This window comes from Drosophila melanogaster, chromosome 2R (assembly GCF_000001215.4).
Source record: "Drosophila melanogaster chromosome 2R".
In the NCBI taxonomy this organism is placed as follows: Eukaryota; Metazoa; Arthropoda; class Insecta; order Diptera; family Drosophilidae; genus Drosophila; species Drosophila melanogaster.
In genome coordinates, this window is record NT_033778.4 from 17518205 (window position 1) to 17545124 (window position 26920).

Genomic DNA, 26920 nt, shown 5'->3' on the forward strand with positions numbered 1-26920 from the left:
GTTGTGCGTGCTCTGGTCACACTGCGCAGCACATGTGCGAGTAGTTCGTCAACAAAAAATTAATTTGCAAAATAATATAAATAAAAATGGTTCGTAAACTCAAATTTCATGAGCAGAAGCTGCTTAAAAAGGTGGACTTCATCACCTGGAAAGTGGACAACGGCGGCAAGGAGAACAAAATCCTTAGGCGCTTTCACATTCAAAAAAGGGAGGACTACACCAAGTAAGAGACCAAATTGCTCACGTATTTAAATCCCCATTAAATTTGTTAATTTTTAGGTATAACAAGTTGTCCAGGGAGATACGGGAACTGGCAGAGAGGATAGCTAAGCTGGATGCTTCAGAACCTTTCAAGACGGAGGCCACCACCATGCTCCTAAACAAGCTGCACGCCATGGGAGTTTCCAATGATCAGCTTACTTTGGAAACGGCGGCCAAGATATCTGCCAGCCACTTTTGCCGACGTCGTCTACCCGTGATCATGGTGAAACGTGAGTACCATCCCTTAATAAGCACTTCATTTTCATATAACCATTTTCCGTTGGCAGTTCGAATGTCGGAGCACCTGAAAGCGGCCACAGACCTCATAGAGCATGGTCATGTGCGTGTTGGTCCGGAAATGATTAAGGATCCTGCTTTTCTGGTCTCCAGAAACCTCGAGGACTTTGTCACCTGGGTGGATGGCTCCAAGATCAAGGAGCATGTACTCCGCTACAACGACATGCGTGACGATTTCCAAATGTAGAGAGACTACCTCCCTTAAGATAACCAGTAGAGTAACTAAAGCTAACTTGCAATAAAACCAACTAAGACTTTGTTAAATAATCATGTTCAATAACTTTATTACATTTTATATAATAATGTTTAGATCTCATTAATATTCATTATTCCGGAGCGAATTGCGCCAAGGGCACAACTGCGCCGACACGCACATACATATACATATTTATTTTATCCTGATCCCCCGAATTACCGATCTGCTCGGAATCATTTTATAATGGCGGTTCAGTTGGATTATGCTCTATTAGTTTTTACCCTCACTTCGCTATCTAAAGTCAATCGTGTTGAAATACCTTGCGGATGTTAAAGTAATATCAGTTTTGGAAACAAGTGAGAGCCAGCGGATGTACACAATAAATTATAAGATACCAGCGTGGGATTGATCGGTCGCTTTATTTATAAAACGAGATGAGTGTGGTTGTGGTTAGGGACTAAGGTGCAGGCAGGTGCATCGAACAGTTGAGCGGTCTAAAAAGTGACTAATGAACAAAGTTAAAAGTAAGATCGATGGCAGTTAGACGAGTCGATTCAAGCCAGGCTCAGGCATAAGAAGCAAATGCATTCGAAATGGTTCTAGTGTGGTTAGAAGTGCAATACAATTTGTAGAGATTTTAGAGTCGGACTGCTCGTCGTGCATCTGACTTTGCAAAAAGAAATCTAAAAGAACAGTGGATTTCCCTTTCAGCAGTCAAAAGTCTTTTTCTGTTTGTATAGATATACATAAGTTTAAGTATTAGTTGTATTATTATTCCTTTTTAAATACGCATAAAAAGTAAATATTAATTAGTGTTAAAATAAATAGCTAGTGGCATTAAAATTAGTTTCGACTTTGGCTGCGGCCCATACACGATTTCATTTCCGCCTGCCCAAGGCCAAGAAAAAGTTTTACATGAATAACTTCATAACAATATAAAACAAATTAATAAAAAGGATTTTCTACATTTGTTCCTCATCATCGTACAGCGGAGCTTACTGTTTGCAAACAAAAAATACATTCATTCAAAATTCCATTACATTCTTTTGGCTGTCGAGTGCAATCTACCTGCTCTATCTGTTCTTCGTTTACAATTGAATGCTTCTCCTACTGCTTCAGGCTTGCGTGAACAATAAATTCTTAGGCTGGATATATGCATTTATATTCAAAATAAATATTCAATCGCATTGTATTAATCACTACAATATTTTTCGTAAATTCCGATTTGTTGTTCTTGAAACATGTGCAAATAGTATTTAGCCGTATATGCCCCGATGAACACCAAAACCCCGCGACCTATAGAAAAACATTCGGTATATGTTTTGTTATGCTTCCATAGATGTCTTAATGCGCAATCTTGTAGAATAGTGTGGTTGCGACCAAAACCGCGCCAAGCGCCCGTTGGCCAAACCGCTCCACTGCCGCCACCCTTCTGCATCCGAATCGAGATGCCACTCAGAATACTCAGCCCACCGCTTAGATTACAAGCGCCATGTCTTTTTTGCTGGGCAACTGTACCCGCTTGCCCTGCCACAGGGAGTTGTGTATTGTGAAGGCGTCGATGGTCACTGTCAGATGCTTTGTATGCACTTGCGAGAAGCACTTGCCTCCTGAGTTGTATCTGCAGGAATGGGGAAGCAATACGTTTGAAAAATCAACTAAATTAGAGGATAGACAAATCACTCACTTGAAAAACTTGTCGAACATGACTTCTTCGACTTGACTAGGCCCAGTACCATACAGCTTGGTTACCTGGTCCGTTTCGGGCTGGTAGCTGTAGAGGGCGCGGAACTGGCAGCCAGCATCGCGGAAGAGTACCAGGAAGTGCTTCGCCTCCGAGCGCGCAATCTTCTCCAGCACTTTCTGTTTGGCCTCGCGGTTAACAACGCCGGGAAAAACACAGTATTCAACGGCATTCAGGATGATTCCACGATTCGATTTGGCCGCTGGTTGTTTATAGAGTTTAGGACCTGTGAATGCAGTACAGATAAAGTTAGACACATTCGCATATTTTCGGATATCTCCTTCTACTTTTTGGTGGCAATGTCAAGCTTCTAGATTCTAGATCGCAAAATCTTCTAGTCCATTTATCAAAATGCAGGAAACGTGCAAGAATTAATGCAAAACGTTGGTGAATCTACGGGATCCATTTTTAAGATACTAGGGAGTGGTAAACAAATTATGAAAAAAAAAAAAACATTCGGACAAAAAATAACGAAAATAATAAGCTTGGCTTAAATTGCATAACTTATAAGCAAATAAAATGTAACAATAAACAGTGCTTGCAATTTTCTTTTTGGTTAATCTTGCAACTCTTGCGGTGTTTTTATATCACTAAGAACACATTTTTTTGGGTTTCATTTGAACATCGAAAGTCGTGGATTTGACGACGCTAGGGAAGATTACAGGTGGACGAACGAAGAATCGGATTCTACAGACTGCCGCAGCCCACTAGAACTTGTATATCTATGTAGAACTCATATGTATTGATGTCGAATAAATAATGTGCATTCTGCACAGAGTATGCCAATTCGTAATGAATGAACAAACCGATAAAATTACAAAATTCTGAAATCATAATTAGGCGTTCCAACTTAGGTAGTACAGATGCAGGTGAGATGCAGATGACCAATGGTGTATGGATTGGTGGAAGGTGATTGGATAACTGAGGATTGATTTGAAGTATTGGTATGGCTGATATGATTTGTTTTCTGATTGTTTTGAAGACGAGAGAGAGAGATACAAACCCGAATATTCCATGTTCAAATTCGGAGTTAAAGAGAAATCGCTGGATCCATCATCAAATCCGCGACGTTTCGATATCAAACCTGGCGGCAATGAGCCCGGTCCGGAGGGAGATGGCATATGCCTACCTGAAGCGCCCATTCCCATTCCAGGCGACGGAGCACGCCTCGGCGGAGTGGCGCGTCCCAGTCCCGAATCTGTGTCTAACCGGCAAGCAAAGAGCAGGGATGGAATCCGTGTAAGTCGAGGCATTCAGCGCGGACGGTCACATGCACAAAACAGATTGGATCAGAACGGTATCACCCAGGTCGTCCATGCAGGTGAAACCAGTCGATGGATGCGTTATTGTTAGTCACCAGTCACGTGGATGGATGGCAAGTTCGATGAGTTCGTTTAATTCGGTTAATTATCGGATTTGGATTTTTGTTGGTTAATTTCAAGATTCGTTTTTAGACAAGATTGAGTTGAAAGAAAGAGGAATAAAAGAAGAGAATGTGTGCACAAAATTTAGTTAGGCAATTTCGTAGATATCTTAATAGCTAGTTGATCTGAATCATGATCTGGATTAAAATCGAAAAAATGTACTGATTAGTGTTGGCGGTGCAGATGTTTGCATGAGTGTATTTGTGCTAGTGTATACCATATCTCACAAATGGAGTAAGTAAGCAAATTCGATCGGTCCACAATATACCATAACCAGTTGCGCATATAAAGCTGTAGAAACCAACCCAAGGCCCCCTGCAAATCATCTGACGAACACAAGAAAAAAGCTTGAGAGGGAACCACACCACCACCACCACCACCGCATCATCGTAAGGAACGTGGTAGACCGAATCATTCCAGTGAAAGGTTACAAACTAAAATCGCAAGGAACAGCAAAGAATAGTATAATCAAATATATACAAATATATGAAAAGAAATGAGAAAGGAGAAAGTAAGTTACTTATCACCACTAAAGATACCAGAACCAAAGCACAGTCACAGGTTTAACCAAAAGATACCACTAGAAATACCCAAAACAACTTCAACAGAAAGAAAGTGGCAGACAGGTAAATACTTAATAGGACTAAATAGAGAATAGAGTATGGGGTAACAGAGAAAGGTAACAGGCAGGCAGCTTGATTGTTGCTGCTGTGGAACGCTTCTTACCGCACAGATTCATTAGCGAATTGGACTTTCGGCCCCGGAAATTAAGCGTGCTGCCCTTAGCGACGGAGATACGCGACAGAGTGCGGCCCCTTTCTACGCCGGCTGGCTCTGAAATCAGGTGGAGTCAGGTCACGAAAGACGCGAGCCGAGTGCATCAGTATACAGGTGGAACACATGATTCTTATTCATTCGCAATTCGTTAACACAAATGAATGGGTGGCACAAAATGAGGTACAAATATCGTAAATCAAACTTAGATCGCCCGGCACCCCCAAAAAACCAAAATTCATCTTCAAAATTGTAGACCCAAAAACCAGATAAATAAAACTAATTATAATATCTGATATGTGTACATCCTTAAGCGCGCCTCAGGTCCACTTTTCAGCTCAGGTGCAATCTTACTGGCAGTGCATTGGATTAGTTGAGGTTGTATGCAGTTTGCTGTTAGCCATAATTCAGTACTTGAACCGAAATCAAAACTTGTTAGTAAGTTAAAGACAAACCATAAAAAACTATAAGCGCTGGAGCGTTTCAACTTTCGTTTCATTTCTTAGCGTGTTCGAATGCGAATTTGTGAAATTAAACAGAGGGAAACAAAAAAAGAAAACAAAAAAGAGAACTAAGTGGGCGTGTTATCCATCACCAACCTCTGGAAGTTTTGTACGATCCCCGTCGTCCAATCGGAGTTGAACTTGTACTGGGATAATCATCGGGTGACTCTGTTTAAACGAAATTAGTTGTTATGTCTTATCAAATAGGTTGTCCAAATACCATAGTTATAATGAAAACTTAGAGCTACATTCATGTACAGGTGCAATTCAAATAGTTAGATTCTAAGACCCATTTATCGGAAAGTGGCCAGATACAAAATCAACTTAAAGTTTAACTAAACATGCTTAACTTAGATCAAACTACAACAGATGAAATATAAGACAATGCAATTAGGGTAAAATAACAAAAACATAAATTACCTTTTACAGTGAGGGAGTCTTGGGAGCCCCTGTAGTAATCTCTTTTCATTGAATTTGAGCTTAGTTGACCGTAGCCTGTTAAGTTCAAATTCAAAACGAAACGAAAAGTTAACAAATTAGCAGAAAATAGGAATAATAGTTGGACAAAACAATATAAAACACAAAAGTATAGTATTCTCGGCGTGCCGAAATTCCTAAAAACCGGGCATCGATTATTGTGGCGTGCTTTTTGGGCTTTTGAGCACCGATAAATTGCTCACCGGTTAGATTCGAGCTTGAGCCTTTTTTGCCCCGACTAGAGATGCTTGAAGCCTCGCTGATGTCCACGCTGGCATCGTCCACGTGAATTGTCTTAGGCCTGGGACGCGTGGTGCGCTGCTGCCTCAGTCGTGGGGTCGTTGAGGTGGATGAATGCGATTGCAGCTTCACGTGCAGATCGGGCCGATCCAGGGTTTTACCCTATGGAAGAATATCAAAGTTTAAGTTCATGCTTTGCCGTGTTAAGTAAAGCAACTCTCTTGTACCTCTCGCTCGGCCTCTTCAATGGCTTTCTTGAGTCTGTGCTGCTCCAAAATGGCCGCTCGCCGTGCCATTTGCTCCTCCTTTTTCCGCGCTCGTTCCTCCTCCTTTTCGCGCTCCTTTTCTCGCTTCTGGGAAGCCTCAATCTCTTTGCGCGCCTTCGCCTCCTCCTGTTGCTGGCGACGTTGCAAAGACAGCAGCATGATTTTCTCCTTGCGCCGCTCCATCTCATCAACAGATTCCTGTAGTCATATAAATGGATACGCTTAATATGCGAAGAACTTATTGTGTTGTCAGATCCCCTCATCTGTTCAATAGCAAAAAAGCCTCGGAACCCACAAGACCCATTTAGTGCTCTTACCGGATCCAAATTGGTGGAATCTGCTCCGATGACCAGCGCCTTGTTCTTGGCCGCCTCTGCGTTGTTGCTGCTCTGTTGGAGTCGCGTGGGCGACATTGGTTGCTGCGTCTGCTGCGGTGACTGATTGCTGACATCGTCCAAGTGATGACGTTCGTTACTAGTTGGTGACATTGCTCCCGAAACGGCCAACTGTCGCAGTTGGATGGGCGGCTCATCCGTGTACTTGTTGTACGTGGCATTTCCGGGAGATTTGACACTGTTGGAGTTGTTTAGGCCATGGATACTGTGCCTGGTCACCGGTTTGCTGTTGACATCATCATTTCCGAATCCAATATTGTTGTTGTTGTGCAGATGACTTAGCGATTCACGTTTCAGGGTCGCCTGGTTATCGACGCTGTCCCGACTTCCTGGTGGAGACTCCTTTTTAGGCGATCGCTTGGCGCGCAGAGGTGGCTTGGGTCGTTTGGGCTGCTCATCGTCGAAGGAGATGTAGAAACCCTTCTCGGGCGGCTGGTCCTCGCCACCGGAAGCAGCTGCCATGGCTCGGGGATCCTGGAAGCTGTTGGCTTGGATGGAGGGACGGGATGGCGAGGGTATGCGATAGGTGAGATTGCCGCTGGTGATGTTCAGCTTGTTGGAGATCATCTCCCCGCTGTCATAATCCTCCGAGCTGCTACCTCGTCCGCTGTGCCCCTGCAACCGTTGTTGCTGCTGAAGTTGCTGTTGGTGTTGGTGCTGCTGCTGCTGTTGGTGTACAAAGTCGGAGATGTGCGTCGACTGCATAGATTCGATGATGTTCCGCTCCAGCTCATCAACATCCTCCTCGTCACCGATAAAGCAAATACTCTGCGGTGCCATCATGTCCTCTTGCTGCATTGGCATACCCATGGGCATTCCCATGTTTTGTGGTGCCTTGGGCGAGCGATTGTCTCGCAAGTTGGTCAACGACTGCTGGCGCTGCACGCCATTGGATCCACTAACCTGCCGTTGGCCATGCTGTGGCGAGGCCTGTACCTGAAACAGGTGCTGTAGCTCGCCACCACCACCGCCACCACCTCCTCCTCCACCGTTCTGGTGCAGCATAAAGCTGCCAGGACTCGGGGCTCCCGCACTCGAGGGCGGCCTGTTCATCCAGGTCTGCTTCTGCTTTTGGTGCTGCTGCGTCTGCCAGGCATTCACATCCACCAGGGAAGGCTGGATCTGTTGCTGTTGTTCATAAGCGGCGGCTGCTGCGGAGTGAGCCCAAGTCCTGCGCTGCGGATGCTGATGAGCTTGAGGCTGCGGCGATGACTCATGCAGGTAGAAGTGGTTGGTGGGCTGCCCGTAATCGTCGTACACCACGCTGCTCCGATACTGTGGAGTTCCGCCATATGGCGAGTGGTTACTGTGATTGTACGCCGCCCCGTTGTCGCTGTAAATGCTCTGCGGCTGTTGTGCCTGCTGCGGCATGTAGTGTGCGGGCTGCGGCGGCGACATATACTGCCCATGCTCGTTGACGTACTGCATCGGTTGCGGCATGGGCATGGGCTGCTGCTGCTGATGGTGGAGCTGCTGCTGGTAGGGATCGCGACTGGGCGGACGGGAGCTGTATGCGCTGACTGGGGCGTTGTAGGCCTGCGGAAGATGGGGCGATGAACCAAAGCTTTGCTGCATGGGTCTCTGCTGCTGGTAATGGTGATCAGCCAGGTGCTGCTGCGACCCATAGGTCTGCTGCTGTGGATGCACGGTTAGTGTGGGCAGGTGGCGAGTTGCAGATTTCAAAAGTGGCGTATTGCAAGTTGCAGGGAACGAGATCAAAGAACAATTTTTTAGTTGACAAACATGCATTATTGGAATTCAATTTGGCGACAAATTTGGCGTACTTTTAGTAAAGAATCAGGCTAGTGATTACTGCATTTCAACTACTAAGCAATATAAAATTTAAAAGATCAAACAGAAATTCATGAATTATCAGACTTCCTACTTGTAAATATCATAAGCCAGTATATTTCAGCAATAATCACTAATCAGTTCTTAAATTCCCAGCCAATAAACAAAACAAAACAGTAAGCATTCCACATCCTTCGTTAATTTGAGCAACTGCTGCAATGAGCTTAAGGTCGGACAGTGTGTTATGGGCGGATGGATTACCTGGTTCAGCATGTTGGCTATTTGCTGAGCCTGCATGAGTTGTTGGGCTTGGAGGTGCTGCGCCTGCATTTGGCTTTGCTGGGTGGCCAGGCGGTGGATATCCTGCTGGATATCCTGCAGATTCATGTTCATAATGGCGATACTTTGCTGCTTGATCCACATCCCGGCGATTAGGTGGTATGTTAATGTGGTTTGATTGGTTATTGGGCGTGTTTTGTGTTGTGTAATTGTTGCGTGTAAGTATGTGTGAATGTAGAAGCAGGCACAGACACAAAATGGGGGTAAAAGAGAGACACAGGCGTTAGACATAAATTCTCTGGCACTCGAATTGTATTGGTTAGACGGGAGAGGAAAATTGGGGGAAATCTTGTCACACCCACCTGGTACTTGTCCAAATCCACGGGATCCATATCAGGTGTTCTCTTTGATTCGTTGCTCATGGTCTCCCACTTCATCACGTCCGGACACGATTCCAAATCCTCCTGCGAATACATACAAATAGTGCTGATTATAAGGCTCTACACTATTTACTCAACGCCTACCTTCTCCTGGTGCCGCAGCAAGGCCATCTCGATCTTGCGCTTGTCCTGCTCAATGCGCCGCCGCTTCTCCTCCAGTTTCATTCGAATTGTGGACAACTTGCTGGCGTTTTCCAGCGAGCGCATATCGTCGTCTCCCACATCTAACTGCCAGGCAGCGGGACTTGCTGGCATGCTGCTAGTCGAGGACTTGCGAACGGGCGTGCTCTCCGGATCATAGCCACTGGTGGAGCGGGAATCGTTGTATGCATCTGGTGTCATGCCGCTGTTGCTGCTGTAGTCTTTGTCGCTGGAATGTTGCTTGTGCCTAGCCACCGGCAACGGGCTGCCCGCATTCGAAAGATTGTGCGACGACACCGTGGGCACATTGTCAACACTGTCGATAAGGTTAAAATCAAAAATGTAATCGACCATGGTTTATACATAAATGCAAACATTTCAATGACTCACCTGACTTGCCGGCGCATCGAATACTTTTCCGTTTCGCGATCCTGCTTCTCAGAGCCGGAGTCCGTATCGTAGCCCAACTGCAACGTGCCCCTAGCATCGGCAATTGAAGAGCGAACGGCCACAGCGGGTTCAACTGGATAACTGCCCACACTGGTGTTGGACAATTTGCGTTCCCTGTCGCGTTCGTATCGTCCCAGCGTATTCAGCTGATCCTGCGAGCCACCAAAGTTCTCAATGGTCAGCTGGGAGTCCTCGCTGGAGGAGTTTCTGCGCGAGCGACGACCTGAAAGTGCACCAGAGCGTTAGAAAATTGCCACCGAATGACTGTCACGACAACAATTGGATTGGGGAGAGCTTGAAGGATATGTAATAAAGCTAAAAGTAACAGTACCACAAACTAAATTGCATTCAACTTAACGCACAAATGGATGGATAACAACTACGTTTGATACAACGATTCTGGGTCAGCAGTGACAGAGTTGGCTCATACCTGCAAAGCTTGGCCGGCGGCTCTGTTCCCAGTTACTTGGTCGACCCGCAGCGACAAAATCGCCTATTCGATTTACATTCGAGAACAAACAAAACAGAAGTAAATGAAAAGAAGATAAAACAAATTAAATAAATAATAAATGAAATCAAATTAGTGACTTGTATGCAGCAGAAACGATAATCATTTTAACTGGAGCTTGATTCAAGCAATTAACCAGTTCCCACATGGCGGAGCTAATAGCACATTCATCCGCCACATACAAGTCGTCTTGTCTAGGAAATTAAGAAATCAACTGCAAGCTGGGCAAACCTCTCTCGTCCGCCTTCGACTCAACATTGGTCTTTTCTTTAGCCTGGCGCAAGCGAGCTGGAACCAAGGGCTCCTGCTGTTGGATTTGAAGCTGCGACTGGGACGGGTGCTGCTGCAGTGGCTGCTGATGGTATTGCTGCTGATGCTGTTGCTGCTGATGGAGCTGCTGCTGCTGCTGCGAGTGCATGGAGGCGAGTGTGGTGATGCCACGCGACTTGTGCACCACGAAGGCTGCAGGTTGACGGGCAGCGGTGGCGTTGTGGTTGGTGGTTAAGCGTGTGTGGGTCGGTGGGTGGTGAAAAGAAAAAGTTACAAAATTTAAATTCAATCAGAAACCAATAAGACATTGAGTTGCAGTTTCTGAGTGCAAATAAAGAGCAAACAGAAACGTACACAAAAATTAATGAAAATAAAAGGTAGAGAGAAATAATTAAAGTAATTAAGTAATAATAATAAATAAATTACCTTCGGCATGATTACCGTCAAAATTATTTGACTGAACCGTCTGGTATTCGTTGGGCGGGGTTGATCTGCGATTTAAGCCGCCGCCAAATGAATTCGAGTGCGGAACTAAATATACGAAAAGTCACAAAAACAGAAAAGAAAAAGAAAAACGTAAATAAGTAAAATCAATTTGTTCGGCTTGCGAGGTAAATGAACTTGAATATTTCGGTTGGTTATTCATTGAGACTCGTTGCATCGGAAGCGGGCAAAGCAAAACACACAATTCGAAAGCAGAAACAAGGTGAATCGCAGTCCATGGATGGGTGCCAAGTAAGCTGAGAGGTGCCCCATGAACCGGGCAATTATCCCCAGGGGAGTCTAGTCGGTCTAACGCCTAATACTTTCACTTTTATGAAGATGAATGTGTGACAATTCGGTTTGATATTATTGCGCAAACATCTATGACTTCTGTCGGTATTTACATGTCATATATGATCCAGTTCTCCCAGTCAAGTCATTTCGGTCATGGTGCTCGGAGTATTAAGATGACAAAATGCATGGTGTACGTACGAACATATCTACTGATCGATCTCATGAGTGGTGGTGCACTTACGAACTCAATACACATTGCAAAGCGTCTTGTGCGACTGTGACTTAGACTATATTAAAATTGTAGTTATTATCAAACAGCTGCATGTCATATAATTATCATTCGATTTACTTGGCTTAGCCCCAAGAATTAATCAATTAGACAAACAAACGAACAAACAAACAAACTGAATGTGAGCAGAATAAGCGAATAGAAAACAAACAAATGCAAATGGAAACACATTCATGAACAAACGAAGGAGGAAAATCGAGATTCGGGAAATTGGGGTACACAGAAAATGCTCGGATAGAAAATTTGAAGTAAAACCTTGAAACGGTGGTCGGTTCTGAGGCGAGCCTACGGGCGGCTGGTCGAGATCGCTGCGCAGATCGGGAATGGGTGTGACGGGCTGCACTGTGAGGCCCCGTCGATGGCAGATCCCGTGCTCATTGGCGCCCATAGTGCGCCGGGCGATGACATCTGGATATCGTCGACACGGAATTGGAGAGCGGATCAATCGAGAAGAACATGGCACGTTGTACGTTTTACGTTGAGTGTGTTTTTTTTTTCATTTGGTAAGTGTGTAGATGTGTTTTTGGTGTGTTGTGTGTTATAGGTTATAGGACCCAAATTATTGGTGGATTTATTGCGGTTACGAGTGGCAAGAGGAAGCGTTTTGCATATAAACAAAGAAAGAGATTCAAGTACAGAGTTGGTTTATTTGATTTGGATTGTTTTCTGAAATGTGGAGAATTTCACTACATTTCGTGGGAATGGGTGATTGCTAAGATGATGAAAATTACATATGATTTCGTGTCGATTTCCTGGAGGAGTCGGTGATTTACAAACGAAAATAACCGCAGGAACTATACAGTAACATAAATAAGATTTGCCTAGGTAACTGCGGTTTTACTGATCAATCTTTTCCTAAAAGGTGCTTCGTGGTTGATCTTAAACGGAGACTTATTTGCGGCGTAATCAACGCAATCTGTGAGCTGTGACGCGCTCTAAGTTCCTAGGCACTTGTGATAAATGCTTTAACTTTTCGCTGACTGGTATAATTTGAGTCACTCGTATATCCAGTTGAATGCAATGCGTAAAAGGCCTTTATACATTTATTGATACTATGACTAATTTCACTCTTCTTGTTAACCAATTCTTCGTAATAAAACCAAGAATAAAATCTAAAGCAAATCATAGGAAAAACGAAGACAAAACGAAACGCAAAACAAGAATACTTCGGATACACTTGGATAACAAAACATGCCCCGGACTGATATTCAAACACAGGCAGGCCAATCTTTTGGAGGTGAGTTCAGGGTTTTGGCGGATAAATGCGATGCGGTGCAAAGTTTTGGGAATGGAAACTAGACAAAGATATTCTCCACTTACCCTGACCATCCATGCCGGGATAGCAGACACATTTGGCCGGGTGTATTTCGAACAGATTGAACAGATCCGTCAGCAGCACTACCAGATTCAGTTTCATGGATCTGAAACAAAACGATATCAAATTAGTAAAATATTCGATCTAAATAGTTAAACTTAGTAGCTACCCGCGCATGTAGGTCACATCCTCGGGCGTCATATGCATCACGGTGTAGGGCAGATGCTTCTGCGAGAAATTGCAGACCAGCAGGATGTTGTGAATAGAGTCCTCGACGGCGGGCAAATAGTTAATCCGCACACTCGTCCACGGCACCACCTTTGGGCAGTAGTAGGAGATGAGCAGCGCCAAACAGATGCCATCGCACAGATCCTGGAAGTCCCTTACAGGTGGTATATCCGGCGTCTGCAGACGTGAACCCTGTGATTTTGTAATTGATAAATAATACGCTGAGGGTAAGGGAATTGATAACTTACATTATCGTCGGGCAGCCCAGCGTCCACCTCCTTGATAATGCGCTTTTTCAGAGCGGCGCAAGCATGTGAAATCCAGCCCAGCAGAGCTTGCTCGTAGGACTGGCCAGTGGGTGCCTGATAGTTGTTGCCAGATATTCTGCAAGGTAGAAAGGAAATATTAAATGGACATTATCATAATAACATTTCGTGAGCTTACCTTCGTATGGCCGCCATGACGCGGTCACCCGATGATATTTCCTTCGCATACAAAACCATCAGCGATTCTATCACAGACATGTGGGCGTTCTAAAAACGATAAAACCGAACAATAAATTAGGGAGAAGCCATAAAGATTGAAGTTAAGATCTACTCACAATTCGCAGCGGATTTGTTTGAATTAATACCGTTTCGGTAATGGGCATGTCCGCGGATTCGGCCACGGGAACTCCCTTGCGCGCTAGCGTCTGTATTATTGACCAGTGGTTCATGCTTTGGTAGTTGGGATCTGAGTACAGATTGGCCAGCGTCTGGCAGTAGAGCGTGGCATTGCCCAGCTCCACGATGATCTGCGGCTTGAGGCGCTCCTGGTTCTCATGGTCGCGGTAGAAGGGCTCCTTCAGGTTGTCTGGCACGCGATTGTTGAACGCCTTTGAGAGCAGCCATTTGACGGAAGCACGTTGACGAGCCTGCAATGGAGCGATGGTAAGGGAAAAAGAGTGTGCATCAGTAGAGATTGCGATAATGTGAGAACATTCTGTGCAGCAAGGGGTAGAGCACCCAACCCATACCCATGCCCATGCCCATGCCCATGCCCATGCCCATGCCCATGCCCATTCCCGTTCCACGTCCAAGGCCAAGCTAAGCCTGCGTAATCAATGCACTACAATTGCATCCTCTGCGGATTGAATGACGGGCCTTTTCTTGGCAATTAACTAGCGCACTCTGAAGTGCTTATGTATCTGTATCCACGCCTGTTGCTGCATCTGCCAGTATTTGTATCTGTGCGCGAATGAAGCCATGCGTACAATCTTCAATATGAGTTCGATAAACTCGGTCGTGTTTGGCTTGGCGTGCGCCGCCAAACGCCAGCCGGCTTCCTTTGTTTTCCCCCCCAAACTCTTTTGGATTTTGGGGCCAGGAAGGGAGTGGCTGGGTAGTGGTGAAGGGGTTGCTGGTCGGATGGTCACTCAGCATGAAAGACTCCACTAGCGGGGCAGTCGCACAGCCTGCCTGCCTTCTTTGCTGCTCCGTTTTTAGAATCATCTCGAGTGCGGCCATGTTTCGCCAGCCAACCCATTTCTTGTTGCACTCATAATCACAATTCTGCTCTATTCCGAATGGCCTCTTCTTGGTCTAATTGAAAATGGGGGAAAAGCAATCAAAATAAATTCTCAAGAGGGAAACTGTCGCTGTTGCAGATGCGGAAATTGGTTCTATATCGGTCGAGTCCAATGCAAAATACGTTCCAACTAGACTTATAAAACATGTGCTTGTGTCCGATAAGATGTAGGTGTTTATCTTTATTTTATAGAGACCCCCATTTTAATGTTAGTGGGATTACAATAAATAAGAAAGTAAACATGAGACAGCAACAGTTGGAGATAAGGTAAAACTTCGAGGGGTAAGTTTATCAATTACCATTAACTCAGTTTGATTTCGGCGTGCCTTTCGTATTTGCTGCAATGCATTGACTTCTCCATGCTGTCTTTATTATTGGCTTTCATTCCATAATTTTCAAACGGGTTTCTTACAAAATCGTTGCATGAAGTCATCAATAACTATGTCAGAGAATCTCACCAAAGTGGTTCGATTCTTTTGTATACCCAAAGCCAGTTGAAAAGAATTTGCTCTTGGGCGGTTTTTGGATTAAATGCTTGTAACCATATGCCATAAATAATTCAAGCTGAATAAGGGGGGAAAAGTGCAGTGGCGGGGAAAACAATATTGGCGTAGGTCGTAGACCGACCAGCTATGCGAATTGGTCAACAGGTGGAGGGAAAACCTGTTTGCCCAGCGAAGCGCTTTCCACCAAAAGCAAGAAACTGTCCGCAACATAATTTGAATGGCCAACGAAACGGAAAAACTCTGGCTGCACTTTGCATTGACTCGCGGGGGAAAAATGTCTAAAACTCAAATTTCAAAAGACCGTGCAGGCAATTCGAAGAAAAACAATAAATGAGTGCTGCTTTGGACGCCCACTATGAATAAACGAACGATGGATGGATGGATGGATAGCATATTTGTATTCAAGCATCCAAATACACACGAAAAAAAAACAATCTAATTTAATGAGAATTAGGTTGCTGAGGGAGTAATAATTAGAAAGCTAATAAACTAGTGTTTTCTGAGATAATTGTTATATTTAAGAAAATAAAACTAAAAATGAATATAATGATGATTTATTGTTGTTCAGTTTAGAGATGTTTTTTCTCTGTGCCGCAAACATTTCCATCACATGTTTGTAATAAAGTTTCAGTTGCTGGTGGTTTTCAAATGTCACAAATTGAAATTGGCGCGACTTTATGATTTCATTATCTAGCCGAACGTTGCTTGTTTTTGGCATTCCAGAGAATGGGCAGCGATATCTGCGGCTAAATATAACAAAGAGTGCTGATGAAGGAAAGCGGGCAAGAAGAGAGTGCTCCGCTTGAGTCAGCGCTTGGATGTTTGAATGTTTGAATGGGTTTAGCCATAGGTTCGGTTCGCGTTATGGTTCCTAGCTGTTTGTTTTTGCTGGCCAAGAACGAGACTCCAGCGCGACTTTCTAGGGAGTTGTCTGGGGGAAAAGTCGGTGTACACGCAAGGCCCCAAACCGCCGAGCAGAGTGTTAGCGTTTCTCCCTTTGCGCCTGGCATTCGCATGCGTAAGCCGTTTTTTTTTTTTTTTATTATTTGTTTTTTCTTTTCATATTTAGCGATTAGGTCATGCAACAGCGGCCAGCTCAAAGCGAGAAAAACGATAACAAATGCCTAATCTTGCAGGGGTAAAGCGTATTTTCCGGCTTCGATTTTTCAGCTGCAGTTTTATGAATGGATGTTGGCTGCTGGCATTATATTCCGATCAGCACAAGCACACCCCACACAACTACCGGTTGTAGTTGTTTGCATTGGCCATCGAAACCAGTCGATTGGTAAGTAGGTGTCGGTCGCATACTAAGCGCTAAGTTGCCGAGCGGCATTACCTCAGCGCACCATTTTGGCCAAGAGAGTAGGTGTTTAGGCCCGCTTCGCCTCCGTTGGAATGTTAATGAGTGCTTTTTGTTTTTAGCTCAAATATGAGTTTATTTTATGTGTAACTTTGTACACGGGAAGCCCTCTTGCTGCGCTTACCTGTCGTATTTCCTGTGTTTCGACATCCATGCTGACGGATTTTCCTGCGACGGACTCCGGCTCTCCGACGCCCGCCACTTCACTTTCCGCACTTTTTGCACTTTTCGCACTCTATGTTTGACCACAACACACCGCTTTTCCTTTTTCACTTGTCTCTTTTCTGCGTGCGAGCGAGTGCGTGTGTGTGTGAGTGTGGCTTGGAGTTTTCCTCAGCTTAGGTGATTTTCACTTGGAGCCTAAACACAAGAAAATACAAAAACACGATTGGCACTTTGTCAAACCACTTGGAAATCGAGAAAAATAACTAATTGCGCACACGCATTGTCAGCGAATTTTTTTCGGCGGGCGGGGCAGGGAAAAAGCTTAAAAGGCAGGCGGGCAGCCGAAAGAAAATGTGAATCATTCACGGAGCGCGACGGTGGGTGGTGGGCGGGGGCGGGGCTGCAGTGCGACAATAACAGAGAACACTTTACAGTTGCCTGTTCGCTTTTCTCGAGATGCTGCTGCATCAGCTGTTGCGATTTGCTCGTCTGGACAAGCCATTTACGCACTTTTCAACCCATCGCAGTGTTCAACCGCCCGTCCATGGTATAATTAATGTTTTCCCAATCCGTTTTAAGCCAGCAAGTTTCCAATTTTCTTTGGGGAACCGCCGACTTAAGTAAATGAAAACATTTTCCTTCGCCTCGCACTGTTGTTGTCCGCCGCCCGCTGTTTGCCTCTCTGTCGCTCCCGCTGCACTGGCAGTGCTGGTGTGCGACACTGCTAGTGTGGTACTGCTCGCACCCACAGCGAACGAGTGGTGACCGAAAAAGCTGTGTATGTGCGCGCGGGTGTGTGTGCGAGAGTGAGTGTGGGGCCTACGCACATTTGGGATGTTTTTCGCACTGATTTGCTGCACCGACGACTTTCGCATGCATTTCACACGGTTCGCGCTCGTCCCCGCTGCATTTTTCAACAGCTTTAATACTACAAATTGGGCTTAAATTGAGAAAATCACGGACACCGATCTGCTCTAAAATCTTACAAATTTTCATGTGAGAGATGGAACCCCAGCCGATGATTACTCGATGCAATCGGTTTTGGCTTATCGGCAACAAATCGATTGATGCCTAATTCTAAAAAATCGGTTGAACATGCTTCAAAACTTCCATCGCTAGAGTTGCAAGCGGAAAAAATGTATGTATTATTAAAGAACGATTAAACTAGTTGTTATAGGTTATACTTTGCTTAATACATATTGACTAATATTAAATAATTGTATGTACATGAAATACAAAATGATAATATTTAGCCGTTTTAACACATTATCACCAGATAAGCACCTAAGATTCTGTTGTTAAGGATCCATAAGAGAAGGATCCAGATATTATTGTCATTGCTGTCAAGCAAACATATGCAGTATAAATACAAATAAATCTAAGAAACAGTAAATTAAAATATATGCATGTACATATGTATTTATAAATATTAATAAAAGTTACCCCGCCGCGTTATCAACGCAGTGAGTAGTTGGCAACACTAACCATTCACACAAAACAGTGTTTCGCCTTGACTGGCAAATGCGGCATCTCGCTCTTCCTTTTTCACTTTGTGCTTGTGTGTTTAATGACGGAAAATTGCAAATAGATCGCTGAATATGGCCAAGAAGAAAAGCGAGGAGCACTCCGGTACGGATGCGAACGACAGTGATTACCAGGAGGAGCCGAACTTTGACGATCCGCCCGGGTTCGTGGACAACATTAGTGATGAAGGTGAAAATCACCGACTGCCAGCGCATCACACGCGGCGATCTAACCTCAATCCGTGTGCGGTGTGCGAAAGTTTGCATTTGCATATCTAATTAAATATATTCGTGATGCACTTTCAGATCTGCTGGGCGACATGTTGGCCCAGCGCCCCTCGGAGGCCGATGGCGTCGAGAGTGTGGTGGTAGTGGACAATATCCCAAAGGTGGAGCCGGTGCGCCTGGAGAAGCTGAAGTTGGTCATCAACAAGCTGTTTTCGAACTACGGAGAAATCGTCAATGTGGTCTATCCCGTCGACGAGGAGGGCAAGACCAAGGGCTACGCCTTCATGGAGTACAAGCAGGCCAGACAGGCGGAGGAAGCCGTCAAGAAGCTCAACAATCATCGCCTAGACAAAAACCACACCTTTGCCGTCAATCTCTTCACCGATTTCCAAAAGTAAGTTCTCCTTGCATCCGCATCAAGCAATGAGATTAATAAAATTTAATCTTGGCAGGTACGAAAACATCCCCGAGAAGTGGGAGCCGCCAACCGTGCAGACCTTCAAAGTGCAGAGCGATCTATACAACTTCATCAATGACCCGGACACTTATGACCAGTACTGCGTGGCAGCGGAGACCGCTCCCAACTGCGTGCAGGTTGGTTTCTGGCAAAACGTATTGCCCGAACCCTTTGAGCTGGAGACTCGCGAACGCTTCACCGACACCTTCGTCAAGTGGTCGCCCCTGGGTACTTATGTAGTCACCTTCCACAAACCCGGTGTGGCCATCTGGGGTGGCAGTAGCTTCCAGAAGATTCAGAAGTTTCCCCATCCTGGTACCCAATTCGTTGAGTTTTCGCCCTGCGAGAATTACCTAGTGACTTACGGACCGACACCCACGGGCCAAAAGATCATCATCTGGGACATTCGCACTGGAGCCGAGAAACGTTCGTTTGTTGCCGATGGCATGTCGGTTCTTTCTATGTTCCGCTGGTCGCACGACGACAAGTTTGTGGCCCGCATGGGCGAGAATTCGATCCACATCTACGAGACACCCTCTTTCTATCTTCTGGACCTGAAGTCCATTAAGATTCCCGGCATTCGTGGCTTCTCTTGGTCCCCCACAGACAACGTGATTGCCTACTGGGTGGAGGAGCAGAACCAAATACCCGCCCGCGTTACCCTGATGGAGATCCCCAAGAAGCGTGAGATCCGTAACAAGAACCTTTTCCATGTGGCCGATTGCAAGTTACATTGGCAAAAGTCCGGCGACTATCTGTGCGTTAAGGTAGATCGTTACTCAAAGTTGAAGAAGGATAAGAAGGACCTGGACGTCAAGTTTCTGGGCATGTTCTACAACTTTGAGATCTTCCACATGCGCGAGAAGGAGATTCCCGTCGACTCTGTGGAGATTCGTGAGCTTATTTTGGCCTTTGCCTGGGAGCCCGTCGGCAACAAGTTCTCCATCATTCACGGCGAGACCAACTCGTCGAATGTGAGCTTCTACGAGGTGAACAAGGGCGTTAAGCCCAGCTTGGTGAAGCGTCTAGAAAAGAAGTCATGCACACATCTGTTCTGGTCGCCACGCGGTCAGTTTATCGTAATGGCCAACCTCACCATGGGTACCTTCGAGTTTGTGGACTCCACCAACGATTACATCATCACGGCATCGCCCGATCATTTCCGCGCTTCCGAGGTCGAGTGGGATCCCACTGGACGCTACGTTGTGACTGGTGTCTCGTCATGGAAGGTGAAAGAGGATACCGGCTTCAACATGTACACGTTCCAGGGCCGCATCATCAAGCGTACCATTCTTAAGAACTTTGTGCAGTTCTTGTGGCGCCCGCGTCCTCCCACCCTGCTTAGCGAGGAGAAGCAGAAGGAGATCAAGAAGAACTTGAAGAAGTACTACGCTGCCTTCGAACAAAAGGATCGCCTGCGCCTTACCCGTGCCTCCAAGGAGCTGCTCGAGAAGCGCTCGCAGCTGCGCGAGACCTTTATGGAGTACCGCAACAAGCGTATTGCCGAGTGGGCGGAGCAGAAGAGTCGTCGCATCATGCTGCGAGGGCGTAAGTATTCTCAAGAAACAAATTGTTTAAAATTTGCCGATTTCTATATGTATATTATCCTTACGCAACAGATGTGGACACAGACAACCTGGAAACTGACGAAGTGGATGAAGAAATTGTTGAATTTTTAGTCAAGGAAGAAGTCACTCTGCTGGAGTAGACGACCCCCTCAACGCCACTCCAACGCTGTCGTCCCCTGCCTACTTCGAAGCGATCCTGTCGCCTCACATTTCGTGTCCGGGACGCGTCTACGCCCTGGTTGATGCCAGGGCCCTAATCCATTATCCAATACAGTAGCACGCGTCTGCTTGCAAACAACTCTAAGCGGAACCTTTGCCTATACATACAACATACGAACATACGAATTATAAGCCCAAAAGTAAACTTCAACTCAATCAGCAATTGCGAACATAACATCTAATTAAATGACCTTTCTTGCGCACACCCCTCCTCCTTCCAGTATGCCTAATAGTAGATTTGCCATGTATTTGTATGTAAACAGCAAAAAGAAAACGAAAACAAAATACGTTTGGGGTATGTTTTTTTGATGTTTCATTCAAGGCGATAGACGATAGATAGCTGGTGGTGAGCAGGTGTGTAACAGTGGTCAAGTCAGTTGCCCATGGCAACCAGTTGAAAGGTCAAAGCAGGCGGAATATTGTTTGCCTGGCATTTTCCGTTTGTAATAACCTATGTAACATGGAAGCCGCTCTATCCAGGAAGACTGCAAAGAAGAAACGCAAGACCCATACCACCAGAGGGTATCGGAAAAGGGAGCAGGAGGTGCAAAAGTTGATAAGGGCAACGGAAGGCAGAATCTCTGGTCCAGAACACGACATGGAGGCACTTAGCCTGCAGTTCTTTCATGGATTTGAGGGTGAGATGCAGCAGGAGAACGATTTCGCTGTTGAAGATTGCCAGGAGAGTGACGAAGATTCGGGTGGGGAACTGGCTGAGGAACCAACGGATTCGCCCTCCCAGACATTTATACATATCGATCTGCACGATCCTCCTCTGGCCTGGGGTCAGCTATTCAAGCAGCGCCACTACTATGATGAGAGCTTACTTTACCGACCGAGTAATACCCTGCACTTTCAGTTGCATTTGAGCGATTTGAGTGAGTTGAAGGACTCCCAGATCCGTATGCTGAACCGCTACCAGGAGCAGTCCAAAAGCAAGTCCGGAAAATTGGGCTCTGATCTGATTGGTCAGCTAAGTGGACAGAAGCCTGCGAGTTTCTTGATGGGGAAACATCTATATCGCAGTGTGTGCCATAGGAGATTTCAGAGCGTGTTCTTCCCTCCCATGCCTCCAAGTGAGTTGAAGGGCCTGCCCTCCAGACGTTGCCTGAAATTGTGCCTCAAACAACTTCGGTTCAGCTTGCATCCTCAACTCTTGGAGGAGCACCGACTGGCCCAACAGCTGGAGGATCTCTTCGATGTGTACAGCCAGCAGAGGAAGCAGAGGATCTGTCGAAAACTGAGGGAGGAACTGGAGATAGCCCGCCAGGTGGCACTCAAGCTGCTCGCCTCAGCTGGCCAGGATCAGACGGCAGAGGTGAAGCGTCAATTAAAGCTGACCCGTCAGCTGAGGCAACGCTACTACGCAGAGTCCGCTGCCCAGCGTAATCTTCTCCAGCGCCTGCTGAAGGAGTGGGCGAAGCTGAAGGAGTTGCGCCGCCAGCAGCGATTCCAGTGTACACGTTTCCAGCTTGGCCTCCGTGTGGTCCATCCGCCCGACCTGGAGGCCTCCTATTGCGCGTGGAAAGAGAGCTTCGAAACGGATCTGGCCGAGGTGTATCGCGAGCACCTGGAGTTGTTTTACACCCGACTGCGCCTGTGGACCGATCAGAAGTCACACAGCCGCACAGCGACGGGCCACTCAAAGCCTCCGAGGAAACCACAATTCGATCGGATTATGGCTAGCTTAAGGAAGGAGTACGACAAGACCTTTAAGGACCCGGAGGAACCCTACGTGGAGGTCTTTCGTCTGCATGCGGATGAAGCAACTGCCAGGTTGTCCATTCCAGGCGGTGATCAGCTGCCCAAGGCGCGTAACTACTTCCTAAAGATATTCCTGGACGGACAATTTGTGGGCCAAAGCAGGACCTACCGCCTGGAGCCAGATCTCCAGATATCCATCAACGAATGCATTGGAGTGCTTTTGGAACGCTCTCTCCCAGAGAACCTCAACATATGGGTGGGTGGTAAGCAGTGGGTTTCAGAGCTGGACTATATCTACAACTATCTTTTTCTAGCTCTACGAGAAGTCCACCTTGACCCCAAAGAGTCGCCGCCTGGCCCAGATAAGCACTCCGCTAGTGTTGAGCTCCAAGGACGATGCAGTGCAGGAGAAGCTCAGTTTCCAGGCTTTATCATCCACCCAGTTGGCTGGTGACGTTTACTTGTACTATGAGTACCGCTCCACGGAGGGATGGGGAAGTGCCCTTCATCTGGACGATGTACAAAGACTACCGGATGCACTGCGTCAGACTCTGTTGCCGCAGAGCTTACCCGCTTTGCCGCAAGCCTCCAAAGAGCTAGTGACTCCCCGTCCGCCCAGTGGAAGAATAAAGAAGAGTCAGCTACCATCGCTGATATTTGCTGAACAGCAGCTTCAGTTCTGCGGCTTGGATGTCCTTCTGGATAACCGACGTTTCCAGCTACTCCACTCCCGTCATCAGCAGAGAAATTTGCACACCAAACAGCTGCGCTTCGTGCCCGCCCTGGAGCAGGAAATCTCGGAAGAGGAACCCCTGCCGGATGGCCGTGGAACAGTGCAGCTCCTGGAACCGGGCACCTACTGGAATCCCATCGATCTGCACAAGCATCGCGGACGCAAGTTCCTCCAGCTGCTGTACGAGGTGATTGCCAGCCAGAGTGCCAGGCGGGCCAAGGCCTTGCAGACGCCTCTGCCGCTGCTCCTCCTGGCCGAGGATTCGGATCGGTCATCGGGCACCGGTTGGACAGCCCTTTGGCGCGCCTTTTGTTCGGTTTTCCAAGGGCAACGCAATTCCCTGCCCAGAGAACCATCTGGTTGGTCGGGTCATCAATCCGCTCCCGATCTCTTCAAGAGCTTCTGCGTTTCGCTCCACGTGGTGCGGGCCACTGGAGTCCCAGTGCGCAGTCGCCACATCCTGAATCTCAATGAGCGGCGCTCCAGCGCTGGTGGCGATATGAGCACCAGTCTGTTTGTCACGCAGAGTGAGTAATGTTTAACTAATTCAAGGAGATTTGAGTTCGATAGATTGAATAGTTTGTATCCAATAGATACAATTGTAGCTCGTATAGACTTTTTGGGTTACTAATGGGATTAATCGAAAGTATACGATGATTCAAAGTGAACCCATATAAAAAACCGATCTTCCCTTTCAGCTCTCATGTACTCCAACGTGCGACCCTTTGTGACCCTAAGCTATGGACAGCGTTTGTGCCGCAGTCGCACCGCCGAGGGCAGTAATCCCACCTGGAACGAGCAGCTGCAGCTGCAGATCCAGAGTCAATTCGGCGATTTGCGCGATGATCTGAAGATCAGTCTGTTCGACGAATTGATTGAGCAGCAGTACAGCGACGAGGCCTCCGATGTGTACCAGCGGGTGCAGTGCAACTGGTTGGGGGAATTCCGGGTGCCCATCAACAGCTTACTGGCCAGTCGCACGGTGAGTCATTTTATCGTGCAAAGCTATTCACACAACTAAACCAAATTCCTCATATACTCCTAGTTCGAAGGCTGTATCGAGTTGGCCATGCCCAAGGTTTTGGTGGGCTACAAACGGCCTTTGATAGATTCCGTCACGAACATGCCAACGGATCAGTATCCGGAGTTCAAGGAGGCAGTGCATCTGTGGTTCTACCTGAGCATCGAACCCGGCGGTGGAGACCTTGCGCCCCTGCACTCCTGCGCCTTGGCCTGTGCGGAGAAACCAGAACTGCAGCAATACCTCGACGAAAGGAGATTGGAGCTTCAGCAACTTCTTCCCCAGCCGCAGCGCTATGTGGAGCCACTGGTGTGCACTGCCCAAGGGAAGAGGGTGTGTCTCACCAGGCTCATGGATCCAGTGCCCCTTCCACCAGCTGCTGTGCCCAGCGGCGAGAATCCCCTGGAGATCTGCATTCGTTACGTTTCGCTGCTGAGCCACTTGCGCAGCTATGATCCCTGCCAGGGATTCCGTGGCGTTTGGCTGGACAATCAATCCCTGCTGGACAGCACCTGGTGCTCGGTTAAGGATCTGGGTGTCCTCCTATGTAACTACATGCTGTCCCTGGGCTTGGAGTGCTGGCTAATTCTGGGAGTGTCCTGTCCCCATGGCGAGTGCTCGTTTGTGCTCTTCCGCCAGCCGGAAACTGCTGAGCTCTTTCTCGTCTCCCCCGCCACTGGAAAGAGATACCAGCTGCAGGATGTGCACTGTCCACTTAGACGCATATATTGTGTGGTGGGGAAGCAGAATGTAAGTTGTGACGCTGTGCTGTCTCCTTACATTTATCCTAATCCCTTATTTATTTCCCAGATTTATTTCAACATTCAGACGGAAACCCGTGTCAGCATGACGCACTTTAATCTTCAGGATGGCGCCTGCTGGTTTCCACTCTTCAGGCGGCGAGTTCCAGCCCCCCAAAGTGGAGTCCAGAAGCTGGACTACGCATACAAGAGGAGCTACGAACTCAGCCAGCTGCAGAAGCACATTGAGCGCAAGATCATGAAGAAGATCAGTGCGTGGCGCACAACCAGGAAAACCATCTGGAATCGGTGGGTATATGCACCCCAATCATCTATAGATTAGCAATAGCTAATGGCTTCAGTCCACAGAGCCTTTCAGCCGCGCCTACACAAAATCCTGTGCGACATGGAAGACCTATCCACCTTCTCCAGAGGACGATATGATGAGCCCATATTTAGCGAGCAACTGGAACGAGAGTTTCCCAACTACAGGGTAAGCCTTGCTATCTTTCGAATGAAATAGATATGAATTGGAAATATTAAAGCGAATTTGTCTTGGCAAGAAATTGAATGCTGGAACTTTAAAAATAATTATCAAGAGAACCGCTTTCCTATAGATATGAAACTGCAGATATAACTTAAACGCGATTAAAATGTTAGCAAACTGGCTTTCCTGCTAAAAATCATATATTTATGTGGATCCGTGAAGTCAGCAATTAGTTTGATATTTATAACGACAGCGGTTCACCTGGTGCATTTATCAGTTGGTCGTCAACAGACCACCACCCCTGCTCCGCCCTATCCTGCCCCGCTCATCAATCACTATCGCAATCGATCACTAACCCCGTTTGTCCGCAGCTCTACGGCTTCACCCTAAACTTTGCGTACACCAATCTGGCGGCGATATCGGAGCGCATCCGGACCAGCTGCATCCACTACAACCACGACGCTTCGGTGGAGTTCTGTGTGGCTGTCCATTTGCACGCCCACGCCAACGACGTGCTGTCCGTGTGGCTGTTTCTGCTCTCCATGGTGCCATTGGTGGAGTGAGTCACAATCAAGCCCAAAAGTCGGCACACTCAGAAATGCCAGAGGCAATCCCCCTGCCATTAGGGATTCGCTATCTCGGTTCAGTTTACAAGTGCAAGCGTAGCCGCATGGACTGATTTTTATCGCAACGCCCAACTGACGGCCGAAAGAGGCCCGAAATGAAATCTATTTAATTTGGTTTACAGCCCGAAAAATGTATAAAAACATATATATATATACATAAATATATGTGTGGTTAGAGAATAAAAACGCGTGTAGTTGTATGCAGTGATAAGGCGGTGACGGGGACACAGGTACCAGGTGTCGAAGTTGGCACTAGGCTAGTCCGCCGCGCACCCTGACACCGTCCACATCGCCTGACGTCGATTGCAGAAGCCCATGTCGCAAAGCATGTTCCCAAAGCTGGCCGAGGATTACGCGAAATTCAAGCGCTATGTGAAATGGCTGTACACCCTCTACGAACTGAACACACAGATCGCCATATGTGAGCCGTGGGAAAAGGTCTTCCTCAGTGAGTACTAATGGACGGTGCCCTTTCCATCGAAAGGGAAAGATTAGCGCCGCGCCACCATTCGTATCTACGGAGTATCAACTTTAGCGCGATATATTGTCTTTACCCATCGATATCTTATCTATGCCGGTCACTCGGCGGTCTTAGTCATGGAACCAGCTAATGGATTGTTATGTCGCAACATGCTATTTTCACTTTTAGATGTCCTCCTCGGCAGCTTCGTCTCCCTGATCCTCTACGCATCCTTTGCCTTTGTGCCGGGCTATTGTGTCACCGTCTTCCAGCTTTTATGGCCCCAAACGAGCGTGCAAAATCTCACCAGCGTTTGCAGTACGAGTACGGAGGGCTTTTGCGGCAACGAAAGCGGATCAGTAATAACATAATCTTAGTGTAGCTTATCTTAATCAATAAATAATTTAATACCTAGCGGGTAACGAAGTTTTTTTGAATTCATTTGGCGGTTTTCGTTTTGAATTTGTACAGCACTGCCAGGCGATAAAAGAA

At 46.7% G+C, this 26920-nt stretch overlaps 5 protein-coding genes across 19 annotated transcripts; 4 read left to right on the plus strand and 1 right to left on the minus strand.

Annotated features, from left to right (window-relative positions):
- The first annotated feature begins 18 nt into the window (after positions 1-18).
- CG4866 (uncharacterized protein) lies at positions 19-823 on the plus strand. Its single transcript, NM_137380.3, has 3 exons — positions 19-223; positions 280-491; positions 549-823. The coding sequence occupies exons 1-3, from the start codon at positions 87-89 to the stop codon at positions 743-745; spliced, it is 546 nt and encodes a 181-aa protein (NP_611224.1). The 5' UTR covers positions 19-86; the 3' UTR covers positions 746-823.
- On the minus strand, positions 820-17662 carry Patronin. 13 transcript variants are annotated; one of them, NM_001169706.2, is made up of 22 exons: positions 17490-17662; positions 16622-16857; positions 13667-13978; positions 13510-13598; positions 13314-13449; positions 13007-13257; positions 12843-12943; positions 10883-10987; positions 10418-10648; positions 10109-10171; positions 9619-9901; positions 9172-9544; positions 9010-9111; positions 8630-8776; positions 6500-8212; positions 6144-6380; positions 5880-6078; positions 5620-5694; positions 4649-4756; positions 3628-3696; positions 2442-2724; positions 1485-2375 (listed from the first exon to the last, which is right to left on the minus strand). In NM_001169706.2, exons 2-22 carry the CDS (start codon positions 16649-16651, stop codon positions 2231-2233), a joined length of 5052 nt encoding a protein of 1683 aa, NP_001163177.2. In that variant the 5' UTR covers positions 16652-16857; positions 17490-17662; the 3' UTR covers positions 1485-2230. The 13 variants fall into 13 exon arrangements, with proteins under 13 accessions (NP_001137690.1, NP_001261056.1, NP_001163177.2 ...); NM_001169704.2 differs by lacking the exon at positions 4649-4756 and adding an exon at positions 5296-5367; NM_001144218.3 differs by lacking the exons at positions 3628-3696; positions 10109-10171 and adding an exon at positions 5296-5367 and having other exon boundaries at positions 820-2375.
- Positions 17663-18008: 346 nt separating this feature from the next.
- eIF3b (eukaryotic translation initiation factor 3 subunit b) lies at positions 18009-20938 on the plus strand. 2 transcript variants are annotated; one of them, NM_137384.3, is made up of 5 exons: positions 18009-18125; positions 18251-18375; positions 18492-18807; positions 18866-20418; positions 20490-20859. In NM_137384.3, exons 2-5 carry the CDS (start codon positions 18261-18263, stop codon positions 20576-20578), a joined length of 2073 nt encoding a protein of 690 aa, NP_611228.1. In that variant the 5' UTR covers positions 18009-18125; positions 18251-18260; the 3' UTR covers positions 20579-20859. The 2 variants fall into 2 exon arrangements, with proteins under 2 accessions (NP_611228.1, NP_725691.1); NM_166239.4 differs by lacking the exon at positions 18009-18125 and having other exon boundaries at positions 18129-18375; positions 20490-20938.
- Positions 20939-21117: 179 nt separating this feature from the next.
- Cc2d2a (Coiled-coil and C2 domain containing 2A) lies at positions 21118-26149 on the plus strand (the record flags this gene model as incomplete). The annotated part of the gene is made up of 7 exons (NM_137385.2): positions 21118-22617; positions 22676-23621; positions 23793-24076; positions 24140-24865; positions 24926-25164; positions 25225-25348; positions 25714-26149. The coding sequence occupies 7 exons, from the start codon at positions 21118-21120 to the stop codon at positions 25903-25905; spliced, it is 4011 nt and encodes a 1336-aa protein (NP_611229.2). The 3' UTR covers positions 25906-26149.
- CG34194 (uncharacterized protein) lies at positions 25986-26841 on the plus strand. Of its 2 annotated transcripts, none has more exons than NM_001299607.1 (2): positions 25986-26416; positions 26618-26841. In NM_001299607.1, the coding sequence occupies exons 1-2, from the start codon at positions 26284-26286 to the stop codon at positions 26797-26799; spliced, it is 315 nt and encodes a 104-aa protein (NP_001286536.1). In that variant the 5' UTR covers positions 25986-26283; the 3' UTR covers positions 26800-26841. The 2 variants fall into 2 exon arrangements, with proteins under 2 accessions (NP_001286536.1, NP_001097358.1); NM_001103888.3 differs by having other exon boundaries at positions 26228-26416.
- Positions 26842-26920: the final 79 nt, after the last annotated feature.

Coding starts and splice junctions, on each gene's coding strand:
- eIF3b (NM_137384.3), top strand. CDS start 18,261: ATGGCCAAGAAGAAAAGCGAGGAGCACTCCGGTACGGATGCGAACGAC. Junction 18,808..18,865: donor CTCTTCACCGATTTCCAAAA/GTAAGTTCTCCT, acceptor TAATCTTGGCAG/GTACGAAAACATCCCCGAGA. Junction 20,419..20,489: donor TCGCATCATGCTGCGAGGGC/GTAAGTATTCTC, acceptor CTTACGCAACAG/ATGTGGACACAGACAACCTG.
- Patronin (NM_001274122.1), bottom strand. CDS start 16,651: ATGGATGTCGAAACACAGGAAATACGACAG. Junction 13,258..13,313: donor CTGGGCTGCCCGACGATAAT/GTAAGTTATCAA, acceptor ACAAAATCACAG/GGTTCACGTCTGCAGACGCC. Junction 8,213..8,629: donor TAGCCAACATGCTGAACCAG/GTAATCCATCCG, acceptor GTGCATCCACAG/CAGCAGACCTATGGGTCGCA.
- CG4866 (NM_137380.3), top strand. CDS start 87: ATGGTTCGTAAACTCAAATTTCATGAGCAGAAGCTGCTTAAAAAGGTG. Junction 224..279: donor AAAAGGGAGGACTACACCAA/GTAAGAGACCAA, acceptor GTTAATTTTTAG/GTATAACAAGTTGTCCAGGG. Junction 492..548: donor ACCCGTGATCATGGTGAAAC/GTGAGTACCATC, acceptor TTCCGTTGGCAG/TTCGAATGTCGGAGCACCTG.
- CG34194 (NM_001299607.1), top strand. CDS start 26,284: ATGTCGCAAAGCATGTTCCCAAAGCTGGCCGAGGATTACGCGAAATTC. Junction 26,417..26,617: donor GTGGGAAAAGGTCTTCCTCA/GTGAGTACTAAT, acceptor TTTCACTTTTAG/ATGTCCTCCTCGGCAGCTTC.